This window comes from Desmodus rotundus, chromosome 6 (genome assembly GCF_022682495.2).
Source record: "Desmodus rotundus isolate HL8 chromosome 6, HLdesRot8A.1, whole genome shotgun sequence".
In the NCBI taxonomy this organism is placed as follows: domain Eukaryota; kingdom Metazoa; phylum Chordata; class Mammalia; order Chiroptera; family Phyllostomidae; genus Desmodus; species Desmodus rotundus.
This window is the reverse complement of record NC_071392.1, coordinates 94,055,664-94,073,453: the sequence shown is the minus strand read 5'-3', so window position 1 is coordinate 94,073,453 and position 17,790 is coordinate 94,055,664. Positions and strand designations below refer to the sequence as shown.

General features: G+C 65.2%; 1 protein-coding gene across 4 annotated transcripts; it reads right to left on the bottom strand.

Moving 5' to 3' along the window:
- Window positions 1-4,869: 4,869 nt before the first annotated feature.
- Window positions 4,870-12,540, bottom strand: CHRNA4 (cholinergic receptor nicotinic alpha 4 subunit). Of its 4 annotated transcripts, XM_053926607.1 has the most exons (7): window positions 12,319-12,540; window positions 11,129-11,280; window positions 9,816-9,860; window positions 9,608-9,717; window positions 7,971-8,036; window positions 6,177-7,551; window positions 4,870-5,167 (listed from the first exon to the last, which is right to left on the bottom strand). In XM_053926607.1, the coding sequence occupies exons 1-7, from the start codon at window positions 12,398-12,400 to the stop codon at window positions 5,042-5,044; spliced, it is 1,956 nt and encodes a 651-aa protein (XP_053782582.1). In that variant the 5' UTR covers window positions 12,401-12,540; the 3' UTR covers window positions 4,870-5,041. The 4 variants fall into 4 exon arrangements, with proteins under 4 accessions (XP_053782582.1, XP_024415354.2, XP_045050640.2 ...); XM_024559586.3 differs by lacking the exon at window positions 7,971-8,036; XM_045194705.2 differs by lacking the exons at window positions 7,971-8,036; window positions 11,129-11,280; window positions 12,319-12,540 and having other exon boundaries at window positions 6,177-7,415; window positions 9,816-9,834.
- Window positions 12,541-17,790: the final 5,250 nt, after the last annotated feature.

The window sequence follows — 17,790 nt, the reverse complement described above, 5'->3', positions numbered from 1 at the left end:
AGGAGGGTCTGGGTTCTGTCCTGAGAGCTGCTGGAAGCCCCAGGGCTGTGACCACCTGAAGATAAAAGACCCTGGGGAGCCAGGTGGGTGGGACCTCACCCACTGTCCGCCAGGATGGAGGTGGCTGAGCCCCTGGGTGGGGTGGCGGGGGCCCCGGGAATAGGCCCCGGGCTGGAGAGCAGGTTCCCAGTGCTGGCAGTGGCCAGGTGGAAGAGGGGAGCAGGCGGGTAGGTTGGGGAGCCTAGGGTTCCTCGGGCAGAAGTGTGGGCACCACCATCCCAGAGGAGAGCAGAAGCCATGAGTGGGCAGGCTTCCCTGCGGCAAAGGTGGCCAGACCAGTTTCAGGATCGAGTCTCAGGCTCCTCGCAGGGGTGGGAGGGAGAGAGCTGGGGACACGGCAGAGGGTGCGGGGCAGAGGCCACCTGTCAGGACGCTGCTGGGGACAGCGAGGTGGGGAGCCGGGGGCCCCTGGGACGTGTGGTCGAGGAGGCTGGCAAGTAAGGACACTTCTGTGTCTTCACGGAAAGGAGGCTGGAGGGACCCCAGGCCTCGGCTGCCTGCCCTGCCCACAGCACCCCGCCTGGGGCCTGAGCTGAGACCAGACACGCTGCTGTGGGCTGGCCGCACACGCCCACGCACCAGCATGCACACACGTGCACACATGTGCACACGCACTCACTGCCACTTGCACAGCAGTCTCCTCAGGTTTGGGGGATGAATCCGCCGGGGAAAACGGGGCACCTCACAGCAAAGCTGCGCGGGACACCCGGACAGAGGGGGTCACCTTCTCCGTGGCCCATTAACTGAAAACCACGGCGTCTTTGAGGAGGAGGGGCGGTATTAGTGGCGTGGGGCACAGGGAGCTGACTGGATATGCAACACAGAGAACACATCTGGAGAGCCGGCTGGCATGGCTCACTGGTCTGAGCGCCGGCCTAAGAACCAAAAGGGTCGCCGGTTCAATTCCCAGTCAGGGCACATGCCTGGGTTGTGGACCAGGCCCCCTCTAGGGGGCAAGTGAGAGGCGACCACACATTGATGTTTCTGTCCCTCTTTCTTCCTCCCTTCCCCTCTCTCTGAAATAAAGTCTTTAAAAAAGAGGCATGAATCCATGGAGTGGGCTGAGTAACCACAGATGCAGCTGGAAACTGAGGAGTCAGGGCAGGGCGGGGCCACCCCCAGGCCGAGGTGAAACAGGAACCACCCCTGCAGGCTCCACCACCAGGCAGGGCCCAGAGTTGATGAGGTGGGAATGTTGAAGGAAGTGGGTTTGTAAGATCTGAGACCTAGAGAAAGTTTATGATCTCAGATCCAAAGGCTCAGCGTGTCAACGGGATTGATTTTTTAAATGTAGGTTCACTCCCACGAAGCATAAGGATGACGAAGGGAACGTTCTTTAACCCCCACCAGACGAGAGCTGCTGCAGGGCGGAGCTGGGAGGGTAGAGACCTCCGCATGTGGAAGGAAAAGTACTCAGATGTCACATCCCCTGAAACCCCCACTGGGATGAGCGGGCACCAGACAGACCCCTGCCGGACTGAGGCATGACCGCAGAAAGGACAGGGTCAGGGGCCGGACCCAACGCTCAGAAGTGACCCCGGTGCAGGAGGCTGTGGGCCGCACAACAGAGGCCTCCCCAGGCAATCCCGCCTGCAGCAATCGAAAAGTCTAGATAGTTCCACTGGGGTGGTGCAGGAAGAAGGCAGGACTCCTGAGAGACAGGGGCTTTGGTTCTGTGAGGGGTGGGGGCCGTGGGGCGGGGGCTAGTCTTCACATCGAGGAGGTGGCCTCTGCGACCACATCAGACAGAAGACACAACACAGCTCCTGCTGTGGCCGGGATTGAGAAGCCTGGGGAGACTCAGGGGCTGCTGGTTTTTAGGCATTTTCCTGGGGGAGGGGCAGTGTTTTCAACAAATGGAAACAGCTGCAGGCTCGAACCAGCTACATTGACGCTCCTTCTTCAACTGCACCAGACACTAAACTTAATTCCCAAAACGTGGCGAACCTGAAGACACGTGAGCGCTGTGAAGGTTCCAGAAGGAAGTGTGTGTGTGTGTGGGAGGGTATTCGCAAACTGGAGACGGCAAGGGTCTCTTACACGGGGATCTATATGGCAACAGCCATAGAAAGAACAAAGAAGTCATCGCCCCTCATCAGAATCCAAAGCTTTTCTTCCAGAGCCGTGGTTAAAAATGAAAACTGGTTGCAGACGGTGGGGAAACCTCCCCGACACCCTCGGTCAAGGGCAGACGGAGGCCTCGGACCAGAACACACTGGGAGCTCCTGCCGCTCACTGGAAGACCAGACAGATCAGAGGAGGAGACAACAAGCGAACCATTCCAACCGGCACAGCCCGCAGATGCTTCCAGGCAGCTGGCGAGGAAGACTCTCGGCCCGTGACCTCGTGACCCCACACAGGTGTGCGCGCACCTGCAAGTGCTCTGTACCCAAAAGCTCGCCACAAGGGGGCTGGCGCCTTCGAGGGAAGAATGTTACTTGATTTCGTTGGAGAAGGGCTATGCCTCGCCGCCGTATGGAACGGCCAGGGCCAGGGCCGGGCAGCTCAGGAGTGACTGGTTGGGACAATCCCAGCAGGCCCCGGGGCACTGGCCTGTCCCTCCTCTCCAGGCCCTGGGTGACTTAGGACGGAAAGCACTGGCCTGGAGTGTGAGCGAGAGATGGCGGGAGGTGGGGGCGCGGCCCTGCCTGGGGCCATCTGTCCGCCCACCCCCGGGGTCCGCAGTCTCCCGGTTAATGCCCAGAAATGAGGACGCACGTCCCCGAAGACCTCGCTGCGTGTTCACAGCCGCGGGAGGCGAAGTTCACCCCCGGGGACAGGAAGCAGCTGGGCACGGTTTTTCCCGACAGGAACGCCACCCACGGCCAATCACAGGACCGCTCGCCGGTGGGACAGTGGGCTGGGTGCCGCTGCGGTGCAGGGGCCGCCACCCCCAGCTGGGGAGCGGTGGACTTGGGCTGCGCAAAGAGGCCGGCGCCATGGCAACCACGCACAGCAGGGAGCGCCTGCCTGGGGGCGGGGCTGGCGGCGCCCTGCGTGTGGAGCGGTGTCCTGGGTCCTTGGTGTCAAAGGCAGTGACCCTCACTCATCTGAGGGCTGCAGATCTGGGTTTTGTCGTTTGTAAATTTAGATCAAAGGAACCCGCCCCCGCCCCCCGCCCCCATTGGAGGCTAGCAGTGCCCAGGGTCCGTCTGCTGCGGTGGGAACGGGGCACTCCGTTACTACGTGGATTTCCTGACTCGTCGTTTCGGTCCCCACAGCTGGTGCTCGGCCTTCCTCCCGGCCCAGAGAAGCACGTCTGCAGCCGGCCCGGCGCCAGGGCCCGCTCCTGGCAGATGCTGGCGCATCTGGCGGCCCCATCCACTTACATAAGGAGGATGGAGGGCCTCACATTGGAGATCTGCGTCCCTGCTCCCCTTCCGGGGCCTGCTGTCCCTGCTGCTCAGTCTCACTTGTCCTCAGTCTCATTTGTCCGGGGTGAGCCGCCCCACCGGGGTGGAAGGCCAGGGCATCCCGGAATAATGCCCCCAGGCCCCCAGGAAGCAGAGCAGAGCCCGGCAGGCAGGGTCCCACATGCGTGGTCTGGGGGCCAGGGAGAAGAGGATGCCTGGGACTTAGACCCTGGGCCCTCTGCCTCCCGCTCCAGGGCAGGAGGACCCCTAGGCCCAAGTTAGGCCCCTCGAGTCATGGCGCCAGTGAGGGGTGTAGGCCCCGTCTCCTGCATGGGCATCACTGGCCAGCTGAGACCCGCAAGCCCGACCCCTGCAGCAGCCAGGCTCCCTGGGTGCTTGGTGTGCTCAGCTCCAAACTTCACCAAATTATTCCCTCAATTCCCCCAAGTGCCTCAGGACCCAGGACACATGGCCAGGCACCTGCCTGTGGCCATCCTGACCAGTGGGGTCCAGAGAGGGGTCCCTGGCTGAGCACGGTGCAAACGGGTCCCCCCTCACCCCCCTGCCTCTTCCCTCCACCCAGTGTCACCCCTGGGAGGGGACATGCTGTTCTTGACTGAGGATCCCAAAGAATCAGCAAGGGGGCAGCCCGTGCCCACCCCCACGCCACCCCGGGCAATGTTTTCCCATATCACAGAGCACACTGTCGGTGCCACCAGCACTTAGCTTTGGGGGGTGACACTAGGCCCCCAGGACCATCCCAGCTCTCAGGCTCCCCCACCACCCCTGGGCTGACGGCCCCTGCATTGTGGGGTAACAGCAGTCCTTTGGCTGAGCTGGCCCCCAGTGGGTGAGTCCGAGGGAAGGAGGCCTGTGAGGGGTCCCCACCACCCCGTTAGGGGCCCCATCCCCAGCACCACATGTGAGGGTCCCAGCCGGCCCTGGGGGGCTCGGGTGGGGGCTGTGCACAGAGGGGGAGCCCACAGAGAGGTGTTGGGGGAGGAAGCCTTGATGGGGCCCCAGAGCCTGGGTCCTGGATGCTACTCTAGGTCCCTCACAAACCCCCAGGGCCCACAGGGACCTGCGGGCCCCTGAGAAGTGCTGCCCAAGACCCCCAGGACTCCTGAAAGGCAAACATCTAGACTTCCCAAGCCCAAGGGCCCCTCCCCTGTGGGAGACCGGCCACCCATCTCCTCCAAGGGGACCAGGTCTGACTGCCCCACTCCCCAAGGCCCCTCGGGCACAAAGCTTGGGCCCACCCTGGCAAAGGAGAGCCCAGCCATGTGTGTGGGGGCACAGAGAGCAGGCCTGTGGACCAGGGGACCGGGCCCCACATGCCAGGTCCCACGGGGAAGTGGGGCACTTGGGACTGGGAGGGCTGAAGTGTGTGGCCCCAGGGCCCCGAAGCTGCTGGGACCCTCAAAAACAGACAGGGCAGACAAGTGTGCAGGCGGCTGACGCAGCCCAGTTCTGGGTGAACTTTAATAAGACCTCCTGGGTCCCAGCTGCCGGAACGCATGGCGTCCCTGGGGGGCAGCAGACGGAAGACGGGGGACGATCTGGCCAGTGGCGAGGCCCTGCCCCGTGCAGAGCCCCTTGGGAGGCAGGCACAGACCCCAGGGGGGCCCCTAGATCATGCCGGCCAGCCAGGGTGGCAGGAAGAGGCCCGCGGTCCCCAGCAGGCAGACGATGACGAACACCCAGAGAAAGATGCGGTCGATGACCATGGCCACGTACTTCCAGTCCTCCTTCACCTGCAACACAGGCCTGCGTCACTGCCACCCTGCGGCCTGGAGCCTGGCGCGGGCACCCCAATGGCCCTCCCCACCCAGGTGCTCAGGGGCCAGTTGCCCAGGTGTGCTAAGGGACCTCCGGGGTCAGTGGGGTCTCTCAGCTCTGTCCTTGGAGGCCCCCAAGGGTGCGGGGCATGCGTGAGAAGAGGCACAGCCCTGGTTGCTGTGAGCAGAAAGGATGCAGCCCCGGCGCCCAGGCCGGCACGAAGAGCAGGATAGACCCCGTCTGGCACAGGGCTCAGCTGTCCCATTGTGGGAGCGCGGAGGGAAAGTGGGTTCTCCATCGCCATTTTCCCCTCGGCTTTTTTAGTGGTCAGGCGTCCTGATGGGTTCAAACCAAGCCCAAGCAGCTGCGCATTCACAGGGAGCCCAAGAGTAAGCAGGGCACTTAAAAATAAAACGTCTGCCCAGACCCCGCTGGGGCCGGAGGCCGAGCTGTTCCCTCTGCCTTTTATCCACCGTACATCCCCCCCCCCCCCCCCCCCCCCCCCCCCGCCACCTGAGGATGAAACGCCAGCCAGCGCAGACCCAAGCTGCCCATAGTCCCGGGCCCTTTGTGAAGTCCGCTCATTCCCCAGAGCAGGCGGTGCTTGGGAACCAGAACCAGGCCGAGTGGGACGCTGATGAGGGCCAGGCCGTTAGCCGGAGCTAACCAGGCACAGATGGGGCTAAGGGCCCTGCCCTGCCACCCGAGGGTTCTCGAAGCCCAAGGGGGTGTCCCCACCATCTGCCCCCAGAGCCGCTCTGGGCCACCTGCCCCAGCTCCACCCCAGGGACCTGGTGGGGCAGGGGCAGGGCTGGGAGCTTAGCGGGGAGGGAGCAGGCCAGGGTAGAGCCCGGCCACTGCATGCCCCAAAGCTGGCAGCCCAGGTCTGGGCCCAGTTTCTGCATTTTTTCACCGGCCACTCCCTCCTTCAGAGGGTCCCACATGGGCCTGGGCACCTCAAGCACTGCTGGGGTGGGGACTCACCGAGAAATCCGCGTCTTCTGCCTTCAGGTGGTCCGCGATGTAGTGGACGCCCTCCACGGCCCGAGTCAGGGCGGGCGACAGGGGTGGGGGCCGGGGTGGAGCCTTGGAGCCATGGGCTTTGAACGTGGCCTTTGGGGACCCCGAGGGTGGCTCCTTGCACCTGCAGGTGCAGGAAGAGGCCTGGGCTGGGGGCGGAAGCCTGGCCCAGGAAGCCTTCAGGGAGCGGGGAGAGCCGGCTCTGGGGCCGTCTGCCTGGGAGGCGGCCCCATCCTGGGGAACGCAGTACTGGACGCTCCGAGACCGGCACCGGACGCCGCCCTCCGTGGCTCGGCTGGGGCTGGACATGTGCTGGACGCTCAGGGACCGGGCTGTGGCCAGCCCCAGGGCCTCAGGGCTGGTGGGCGGGTGGCAGGGGCCAGGCGATGGGCAGGTGCTGGCTTCCCCAGCCTCTGCTGGCTGCAGAGCAGGTGCCTGGCCTGAGGGCGATGTGCAGGTTGGCTGGGGCTTGACCGACTCGTCCAGGGGGCCGCAGAAAGATGAGGCGGGCGAGGGACCCCGGCTCGGGACTCTGCTCACAAAGTCACGCGCCCCCTCGGGCTCTGGCCAGAAGCGCGGGGCACTGGCCATCTTGTGCATGGACTCGATGAGCCGCCCGCAGCTGTCCTTGACCACGGCCGGCCGCCTCATGAGGAGCAGCCGCGGCACAACGCCCAGGAAGACACGGCGCACCCAGGTGGGCATGGTGTGCGTGCGCGGGGAGCGGTGGTGCACGTTGAGCACGAACACGGTGATGACGATGGACAGGGTGACGAAGATCATGGTGAAGAGCAGGTACTCGCCGATGAGCGGCACGACCAGGGAGGTGGACGGGATGATCTCTGTGATGAGCAGCAGGAAGACGGTCAGCGAGAGCAGCACCGAGATGCACAGCGTGACCTTCTCGCCGCACTCGGAGGGCAGGTAGAAGACCAGCACCGTCAGGCAGGAGATGAGCAGGCAGGGCAGAATGAGGTTGACAGTGTAGAAGAGTGGGAGGCGCCGGATGACGAAGGCGTAGGTGATGTCGGGGTACACCTCGGCGCAGCACTCGTACTTCCGGGTGTTGTAGGTGCCTGAGGCGTCCACGATGACCCACTCGCCGCTCTCCCAGAAGTCCCGCTGGTCCACGTGGCTGTGCAGGCTCACCAGGTCGATCTTGGCCTTGTCGTAGGTCCAGGAGCCGAACTTCATGGTGCAGTTCTGCTGGTCGAAGGGGAAGAAGGTGACGTCGATGCTGCAGGAGCTCTTGTAGATGGCCGGTGGCGTCCACCGCACCCGCCCGTCGTGGAAGAGGTGGGCCTTGGTCAGGTGGGTGATGGCGAAGTCCCCGTCCGCACTGGGCGGGAAGAGAGGGGTGAGCCCCACAGAGAGGAGACCCCCTGGGTGCCTGCTGCCTGCCCATGCCTGTCCTGCCGCTGCTGCCGGAAGCACAGGGCCCCCGGTCCAGACCTCAGACCGGTGTAGCCTGGCTGTGCCACTCTCTCAGCCTCAGTTTCCCCACAGGCCCAGTGGCACCCATGGAGCAGTCCGCCCACAAGCTCCCAGGGCAGCCCTGAGGCTTCAGTCTCAGCACCCCAGGGAGCATATCCAGCCCTGGCAGGGTTCCCAGAAGGGCTGAGGGATAGCCCTATGCTCTGCAGGTGGGACCAGCCACCCAGCAGGGCAGCCGGAAGGAGCAGCTTCCTCGGGCAGGACTGTGACCCCTGCAGGAAGTCCTGGGCCCCCTCCCCGAGCTGGCTTCCTCCCTGGGCCCACCTCCTGCCCCCAGCAGTCCTGGGGTGGAACTGTCCAGCCCTGAGCCTCTTCTGCATTGGGCGGCAGCTGTGGGGCAGGGAGGGCAGAGCAGAGAAGCCTGTCAGGCTGGTCCAAGTTCCTGCTCCAGGCCCTGAGAGGCCCCACGACTGGCCACGGGACACCCTCTGCCCCAAAGGGACAACATAGAAAAGCCTCTCACAGGCAGCACAGCCTCAGGTGCACGGCCTGCAAACCGGGGTGTCCCAAAGCCATCTGAAAAGCCGGGCCCCGCCCCCTGCCTTTCAACTCATCCAGCAGTGCAGGCTGACCACTCAGCCGTGGTCAAGTGCACACCTCCAGCCAGCAGCCACTGCTGCCCCTGGAAATGGGCCTCTGTGGCTGAAGCCACCAGCTCAGCTCCTCACTACCCACCCTCACCCTCGGGCCCTGTCCAGAGAGGGCCTCGGCACTGACCACAGCCACAGAGAAGCTGGCATCCACCCTGCTCCCTCCCATGGGTCCTGGCAGGGAGGAGAGGGAGGAGGATTGAGGGGTGGACCCCACTATCCAGGGCTGTAGGCTGCACGGGTCCCAGAGCTCGGGGAGGTAGTTGCCACAGGGAATTTCTGGCTCCCCTGGGTACCTGAGGCTCCCCAGGTCCCATAGCTGACACTGGTGTGTGTTCTCAGGACCCAGGGTCCTGGGCAGGCCTTGGGAAGCTGAGCACAGACCCCAGGAAGGCGGGGTGGCTGGGGACTCAGGGCCTGTGGGGCAGGCCATGGGGCAGACCGGTGGCTTGCAGAGAGCCAGCCCGCCCTGCACCCGCCTCCCTGCTCCCGAGCTGCCCTCGCTTAATGCATCCCGAAAGCACCTCCAAGCTCCCTCACATGTGGCCACTTCTCCTGTGGCCATACTGGGGTCAATTGAGCTGGAAGAGGAGCCCAGTCATTCTTAATCAAATAGCAGCGTTTTGTGGGTCAGACCCAGTGCCCGGGGCCCTGGAAAGGCTGTGTGCGGAGATCGGGCGGCCGGCTGGGAGGCAGGTCCTGTATGCACAAGGAGGGGCACAGGGATCTGAGTGCTCCTCTCTGCGAGCCCCCAGCCCAGCCTGAAACGGGGATTGGGGGCATGGATTCAACGATGGCTTAGCAGGGACACGGGGACATGGAAGGGCATCAGGCTGCCCTGGGCTCAGGGAAACCCCCTTCCCCTCGAGGGTCCCAGCGGGGGTCCAGAGCCCAGACAGAAATGTGGCCGGGGGACTGGGGCTCAGAGCTGGAACGTGACAGGCCATCCAGGGCTTCTGCATGGGGCAGGGGACAGATGCTGAAAGTGACTCCAGGCTGAAGGGGAGCAGCTCTGGGGGAGGGGGTCCAGCTCCCTTTCCTGCCCCCATGGGAAAGAGACCGAGGCCAAGCCAGGTGGTGGCCACCCAATGTCCTGGGGCTGGCCTGGTGGCCACGGGGCCCCTCAGGCTCCTCGCTGCTTCAGGTGAGGCCTGGACACAGGCCGTCCCTTGCTCACCAGGCCTGAGCAGAGTTGCCTTGCTGGGTGGGACTCCGCTGTATAGACGCAGGCCCTGCCCCGCCGGGCCCCGCCTCTGGATAAGCCCCGCCCCACCGCTGGATAAGCCCCACCCCCAGTCCTCACAGGCTCACTTGTTGTACAGGACGATGTCTGGCCGCCAGATGAGTTCCGAGGGGATCCGGATGGAGGTCACGTTCTCGTAGTCGCTGGGGTCCCAGCGCAGTTTGTAGTCAGTCCACTCCTGGGCAGTGCGGGCGCAGAGAGCGGAAGCTGAGAGGCCAGGGGTAGGGGCGAGGGGGCGGGCGCTGGCGCGGGGCAGAGGTGGGGCCCTCCACTCACCTGCTTCACCCACACGTTCGTCGTCATCATCTGGTTCTTCTCGTCCTAGGTAGGACCCAGACAAGTGAAGCAGTCGTGGCCCTCCCTGATGGGGCCCACTTCCCTCAGCCCTGCGTGTCCTCACCCACAAGGACAGGCCCAGGCTGAGATGGGAGCAATGAGCACCTCCTCTCTGGAGGTAACCAAGCCCAGAACGGGACTTAAGAGCTATGGAGACAAGGCTGCCCTGAACCTTTCCAGAATGAAAATGAAGACACGGTCTGGCCATCTGCAGAGGCATCTGGGGCCTGGCCCTCCCCCAACTGTGGATGGGTGTGGGGGAGAGGGGGCGCCCCAGGGCTCCCAGCTGAGGGAGGAATGGGGCAGCCTCTCTGCACTCCGGCCCCAGGTGAGCAGGCCCCTGCCCCCTCCTGCTACCACCAAATCCACCTTGGGGTGCACGAGGCCCCACTTGCTACGCAGGCTCTGGACAGGGGGGGGCCTTGTGTCCCCAAAGGCACAGGCCTTGGTGCTTCCCTGCTGGCTCCCCCAGGGGACAAGCTCCCCCTTTCAGCCAGTTTGAGGAGAAGGGACCACATTCCCGACCCTCAGGTACTGCCCTTGGTCCTGTTCTCCTGTGGGTCCACCTGGGACAAGCCACTCAGCTGACCAAGGGGGACCCCCCTAAAAAAGAGTGCAGAGCAAGGGAACCCACAGCTGCCAGTGCTGCCCTTTTCTCTGGGTGGACAGCCTGCCCTCTGTGCCTGCCCCTCACCCCCAGGCTCACAGAGCTTCAAGGTGACAGCTTCCAGCCCCCTTCTCCAGGGGCCCGCCCAGCCCCATTCACCCCACATCTGCCCAGGGCCTGGAAGCCCCTGGCTGCCTAAGGCTCCTCACGGGCGTGAACTCACAGAACTCACACACTTGAGCACTCCCGCCCGGCACAGACTTGCGGCAGATATGTGAGCCTGCAGGGGACGGGTGGAGCAGCCAGGGACACTGGCAGCCCTTCCACCCACAGCCTGACCTGGGCACCTGCCTGCCCCCGGAGACAGTTTTGCTCCTGAAGCTCACAGCCCTGACTCACAGCTGAAAACTGAAAACTGGCACTTTGGTTTTCCATGCAGGCCAGAGAGGCGTCGGGCCTGGGGCAGGGCGCACAGGGCCGGCCCCTCCTCCAGACCCCATGACAGAGGTGCTGCGCTCCCGGGGGGACCAGGGTGGGGCGGGGACTGCAGTCCTGGACTCCCTGCAGCCTCCTGAGCCCAGGGCCACTGGCAGGACTCTGCAACAGGCTAGGACCCGATGTCCCCATCCCCCACCCCCGAACCTACCACGTCAATGAGCTGCGCGATGGACAGGCCGAAGTGGACAAGCACCACATCCGAGGTGTTGGCCACAGGCCGTGACCACTTGTTGTAGCCGGAGAAGAGTTTCTTCAGTAGTCGCTCCTCTGCATGGGCCTGCGTCTCCACGTGGCTGCTCACTGGGGACAGGCAGGCAGGTGGGTGGCTCGGCTTCAGGGTCCGGGGCCCCCCAGGCTGACCCCCATCCCCTGCCCCATGCCAGGCCATACTCAGCTGCCCTGCTTCCTTCCCTCTCCTCAGGCATATGCCTCTCACCCCAGGGCCTTTGCCCATACTGCCCAATCCCGGCTTCGGGTTCTACCCCCAGTGTGACTGGCACACCCTCAGGGGAGCCCTCCCAGCCCCACCCTCTGAGCATAGGCCCCCTCCCCGGAAGGGGACAGGTCCCACGAGCTCTGATCCGGAAGAGCCCCCCACAAAGGCTGCACCTCCAGCCACCAGCACAGTCCTGAGAACAAGGCAGGGTGCCTGCAGGAAGGGGTGGGGGGCAAGCCCAGGCAGGAGACAAAAGGAGTGTAAGGGCCCAGCTTCCAGTGGCTGCCGCACCCCGAGTCTGGCCCAGTCGCCTGAGGGGCACTGTGAGTGCTGAGCCAGCGCCCCAGCTCCTGGGTGGACCTTCGGCTGCCCTCTGGGAAGGCGGGAGGGAGCCCCCACCGGGAGGGCCTGTGAAGGGGCCCCTCATCGGGCCAAGCCCCATGCATCCCCAGCGGTTGAGGGGGAGAAGGGAGAGTCCCCTGTCGCTGCACCCCTGGGGTGGGCCCTACACCCAGACCCTGCATGTCCAGCCCACAGCCCATGGCATGGGGGCGGGGTCTGCAGGTGGATTTGGCCGGATGGGGGCAGGGGTGACTGAGACCCGCGTTTCTCCCCACCCAAGGTGGGGCTTCTGTGTCCGGCTGCCCAAACAGCAGCCCCCTACCCAACGCCACCCAAACCCTTCTCCCCACATTCGGTCGGATTAACTCCGTCCTTGCCCTGCTCGGCCGGCGGGCCGAAGGACAGCCCTTGCGTCTGGGGGTGGGGAGCCCCCGCAGCTGCCCCGATGCGCGCACCCGCGGCAGGGACTGCAGCCAGGAGCCTCCCCTCCTCCGGCTCCGGCGGTCCTGGACCGCCCGGAAAGGGGCGAAAGGGGGCCCGTCCAGCTCCCCGAAACTTACCGGGCAGGAGGCCGCCCCCCAGAAGCAGCAGCAGTGGCAGCAGCGGCGGTGACGGCGGCGACCCTGGGCCCCCCAGCTCCATGGCGCGCCGAGCGGGCTCTAGACGCCCGCGGCTCCTAGCTCCACCGCGCCCCCGCCCCGCGGCCCGCGTGCGCCCAACTTCATGCCCCCCGTGCCGCGCCGGCGCTCCGTCCACCGGGCTTGGCTCGGCTGCTGCTCCCGCGTGGCCGGGAGCTGGGTTGTGGGCTCAGCGGCGCCGCCCCGCCCGGACCTGCCTGCCTCCAGCCGGAGGGGAGGAGGGCGAGAGGGAGGGACCCGGAGGGAGAGGAGGACAGAAGGGGAGGAAGCTGCGCTTCGCCCGCGGGGGTAAAGTTTTCCTTAACCTCCCGGTACTGGGGGTGTGTCAGAGCCGTGGGTGGGGGCCCTCCCTGCGTCGGACCGGGGGCTCCTGGCACCAGGAAGGGTGCCCTGCACCGGTCTGGTTAACTCCATCGCTTCCGCCCCACTTTGCCGTTTGGAAACCACAGGTCGCTCTTCATCTGCCCCACGAGGCTTCGGGAAACAGCCCACCCCCATCCGCCTGTTACTGGCAGACCGGGCTGGGAGCGTCCTGTGGGGAGCCTGGCCCGCAGCCCGCCTTTCTGGGGAGAGGGAAGGAGCCCCAAGCCCCTGCCCCCGTGAAACCCCATCTTGCAGCCTCGAGGCCCCACCTCCAAGCAGCCTGAGAGCCCCTGGGCTGTGGGGTGTGAGGGTGACCCCACCACACACTGGGCCACTGCCCTAGGGCATCCAAGGAAGGTTCCAGCCCGTGCCCCCCACTGGTCCTCAACCCGAGGGGCCAGAACTGGCCAGAACCGAGAGGTCTCGGCCGCTGCTCTTCGAGCCTGGGCAGGCAGGTCAAGGTGGCTGTGGCCGAGCAGCAGGTGCCTGGGGGAGGGGCAGAGGGGCCTCTTTGCACCGGGAAGAGCCGAAGTCTGCAGGGAGGAGAGGTGCACTCCGCACAAACTCGGGACCCTCAGCCATCCCTGTGCCCAGGTCTTCCAACCACCCCCCCCCAACCCTGTGCCTGGGGCTTGGCAGAGACTGAGCCCCCAAACAGTGGTTTGGGGTCCCGGACCAGACGGAGAAGGAGGGGCCGGTGATGCCTCTGTGCTCCCCGCATGCGCGCCTCTGCCCCTAAAGGGGCAGAGTGTCTGTCAGGGTTCCTTCACGGTCTCCCCCACCCATACCCAGCACCCTGTGGGTGACAGGGCCCTCCCACCTCCCACCTGCTCACGGGAGCCCGGGCTACAGACGGAGCTGGCAGGGCTGGGCCCTGAGACTGCCGGCTCAGCCCTACAGCTGCCCGGGCCTCTGAGACCCCGCAGATTCACTGGGCTCCCACAATGCCCCTGGAGGTGGGCTCTTTGCTCTCCCTTCCTTCAGACGAGGAGATGGACACACAGAGAGGTTAAGCCACCTGCCCAAGGTCACACAGCCAGCAGTAGGATTCCAACCCAGGCCACCTGCCCTCGGGGCTGCACCCTGGCTTCCTCCCAGCCTCGGGCTAGCGTGTCCCAGGGCTGGCCTGTGCCCCTAATGGGACCATGTCCTGGAGGCACCTCATGGTCTGCCCTCAGGGAAACCGCCTGGGCCACCCAGGCCTGACAAATCGCCTCCCACGGACCATCCCACAGCCTCGGACCCAGGTCTAGTTTCTGTTCCATTTCGGCAGGTAGGCCAAAGTCCCTCCAAACAGGACCCCCTCATCCCTTCGTCCTCGCCCACCCAAGCCCCCCAGGCAGGGCCGGGCCCTGGATTCTTTTGGCATTTTTATGTCCCATCATGAGCCAGCTCTGAGCTAGGAATGTTCTCCAAGCTGATTGAGAGCTGGACTGAAGCAGGGGCCGATGAACTGGCCCTGACTGGGTGTCGGGAGGGGAGAAGGGTCTGGGACCACTGTCCCCATGGCAGGCAAAGGCCACCTCCTCCCTGGGACAGAGCCACCCAGGCCTAGACCGAGCCGGAGCCCCTCCCGGGGCAGGGGGTGATGACAGGGCTAAAGGCTCCTGGGTGAGAGGAGGTGTGGACGGCCCCGAGCCTGCCCCTGCAGCCCTGACGAGGAGTCCCTGGCTCCACGCTGTCCCAAATGCTCAGTGCCCGGTGTGACCGTGTACAGAGCCGAGTCTGTGTTCTCTTGTTAGCGGGCAAGGACAGCACGCTGCCGGCCATCTCTCCCCAACGGGGTCAGGATGCCCGGGACACAGAGCTCATCCTGTAGTGGGCCCACAACATGGGAAGGCAAGGCATAGACCGGGTTTCTCAGGGGCTGATACGGCGACTTTGCCTTGTCCCATCCTCTGCTCACACACATGTCTTTCGGGGTGAGGACGCTCCCTCGTGCCCTTGTGTTTAGGCTTGTCCCACGGGGCCTGTTAAAGTTGGGTGTTCTGTGAGTGTCCGGCTGGAGCCAGGGGAGAGACAGGTGCAGGGTGAGCAGGGCCAATCTGTGAAGGCTTCCTGGAGGAAGGTGCACACAGGAACGGCGCCCTGGGGAACATGGATGTCTACGCGGCCGTGTGCAGGGTATCGCCTGTGGAGTTCACTTCAGCTCCAGGCTCTGGCTGCTCACCCTCAGAGACCCTGAGACTAGTCAGCCTGGTCAGCGACTCCCCAAAACTGCTACTTATGACAACCACCTGCAGGCGGTCTGACGCAGGGAGTCGCAGACTCAGAGCTGACTTGGCCTGAGGACTCGTGAAGACGTTAGGCTGGACTGCCGCCCCCGGCCTGGGCAGTGCTGGAGTGGCCCCTGGGGCCGGGGTCTCCAGGGAGGGACCCACAGCAGCTCAGAGGGTGCCAGCTCTGTCCTCTGCTCCCCTTCACTTGGACTCAGGCACCGAGAGGGTGGCTCTCGGGCCACCCCACAGGTGAGCTCAGCCAGCGCACCTGGCGGACGCACAGGACTGCCAGCATGCACGCTCACACGCGTCTGTCCAACCCCGCTCGGCTCTCCCTGTGGATTTGCTAATGCGGCCAGATTAATCGGGTCTAACTCATTAGTTTGCACGGCTCGCCCTCCCCACCTGTGCCTGCTGGAAGTCACCGGTTTCAGGAAGCTGGTGACCAGCGCAGCCTCTGTGTTGGACTCTTACTCCAGGCCTCTCGGCTCCTCCCCTGGCTGCTCCCGAAACTATTTCCCTGGAAGGGAAACCCCAATTCACAGAGGAAGAACAAGACCAGCTCTACAGAGCCGGCACCTCCATGCCCCCGAGTCTTGGGCCTTTGAGGCAGGACGTGTCCCCTGAGGGTGGCCGTGGCGGGAGCTGAGGGGATGGAGGCTCCCCGAGGACCCCTCGCACACGCACCCCCAGCCGGTGCCACGCCACGCCAGGACCAAGAGGGAAGGTGTCTCTGCAGGAGGTGCCCCCTCCCTGTGGCAGCTCTCCCGCCCTCGCCCTGTCCCAAGGACATCGCCATGGTAACCAGTTCCAGGTGAGAGCAACGATTTGAACTAAAGGTGGGAGCTGCGGCTCGGGGCCCAGTCCAAGCTGCCCAGAGTGTTGGGAGGGCGGGAGCCTGTGAGGACGAAGGGAGGCCAGCCATGGAGAGGACTGGAGGAGGCCCATCAGCACCAGGCCCTGGTGGGGCTTCTGTGACACCCGGGAGGCAGGGTCCTGCCTGTCCTCCAACCTTCCAGCCAGGCCTCACCCACAGGGCGGGGGCGGTCCAGGCCTGCCTTACCCAAACCTTCGTCCCACAGGTGACTCAGCCATCGGTGTTCCTGCCGTTCTTCCTGGGGTCAGTCTCAGCGTGGGCAGGCGGGGGCTGAACAAATGTCTGTCAAGTGGGCACAAGGGAGGCCAGGCCCACCTGGGCCCCTGTGTGCCACACACCAACCCCGTCCTGGGCCAGGCCCTGCCCACTCAGGCCACGAGGACGCAGGGGCTCTGGCTGTCCCTGAGCTCTCAGGCCGCTGACATCCCGGGAGGGAAAAATGACGGCCACACTGGGTCAGGCAGGAGCGAGGGTGCTGGGACCTGGGGAGGGGCTGGAGCCGCCACTGTCTGCCTCTTTGGTGTCCCCTGTCAGGCACGGACCAGAGTGACCTCAGTGGCTTTTGCCTCCCTGGGCCTGGCGAAGCCACCCTGCCTGCCCCCAGGTCTGGGTCACCAATCAGGCAGCCCCTGAAGCAGTCCCCTTAACCAGTCCTGCCCGTGGGACCCTCCGCAACACGCAGGGGACCCAGCCCAGCACAGCCCCAGGCTGGCCCAGCTGCACCCTCCACGCTGCGGGCGGGGCCTCAAAGCACGGAGCAGCTCTCAGCAACAGGTTGCTCTCAGCACCACGGACAGCTCTGTCCCTGCCCAGCCCTTGGGGCAGGGGGGGGGCGGGGGGGGGGGGCGGGGCGGCGGCAATGGCTAGCTCTCAGCCTGTCATGGCCTCGTCTGCCACTCAACTTCTGGAAGCCACAAGGTGCAGCAGAAATGCGGCCATTGGACCAATGTCTCCAAGGGGCAGTGCCCTCCTCCGGTTGCGCCTGCTTTCGGCAGACCCGTCACGTGGGGCCACACAGGTGCCACGGTGAGGTCGGGGAGAGGACACAGCGGCTGCATCCCCGAAGGGGAGAAGTGTCCAGCGCCTAAAGGGGGCCCCCACCCCACAGCCTGGGTTTAAACCATGAAAGAGCCTAATGGAGTTGGGCAGACTTCCTCCGGGCCCCGCCTCCCTGGCACACACGGCCCTGGCCCACCGCTGGAGTTTGGATGTGGGTCCCCACCCCCTGACCTTCCAGAGCACCTCTGGCACCCTGCGAGCTGCACCTTGTCCTCCATGCCCTGCAGGATCCTGGTGGCCAGGTATCGATCCGCCGTTGGCCGGCTCCGACTCAGAGCTATGAGCACGCCTGCCCCGCCCCCACCCCACCCGGCCCTGCCCGCCTCGCTGCTGAGGAGTTCAACACCGGTGCATTCTCTAGAGGCCCCAGGCTTCCAGTGAAACGCTGGCGTGTGAAGTAAAGACCATTAGCAGTCCTGCCACTGACCGGCGGGCAGGAGTTTGGCCGTGAGCTTGATTGCTGGGCACCTCTCTGAGCCCCAGCAACAGCGTCCCCAGCTGTGAGGTGCAGCAGCCACAGTCCCCAGCTCATTGCCCGCTGTGAGATGGGTGTGGCCTGGAAGCTGCTAAATCACCCCTGCCGCTGAAGTCCCACTGGCTGCCCAGGGGTCACCTGGTGGTCACTCCTCTGCTCTTTCCAGGGCAGGTCCCTGTGCCCACCACTGAGGGGCCTGGGGCAGGCTCACAGCTCAGGTGCCTCCCGAGCTTGTGGGCCAGGCCAGGGGTGGGCCCTGCCCCCCACCCCAGGCGCAGAAGAGCGTCCCGGCGGCATAGGCCCGGGTCTGTGGCCAAGAACCCCTACACTGGGCTCTGTCCCAGGCAACCTAACCCAGGACCCAAACACGCCCGCCTGCCTCTTGAGCCAGCAACACAGCG

Bases quoted from the DNA above. Each gene is read 5' to 3' on its own strand.
- CHRNA4 (XM_053926607.1), bottom strand. From the start codon at position 12,400: ATGGAGCTGGGGGGCCCAGGGTCGCCGCCGTCACCGCCGCTGCTGCCA. The intron at 9,718-9,815 runs GTGAGTGGAGGG...CGCACTGCCCAG, and splicing joins CGAACGTGTGGGTGAAGCAG to GAGTGGACTGACTACAAACT. The intron at 8,037-9,607 runs GTGAGCCTGTGA...CCTGCCCCACAG, and splicing joins GACATCGTCCTGTACAACAA to CTGCCGCCCAATGCAGAAGA.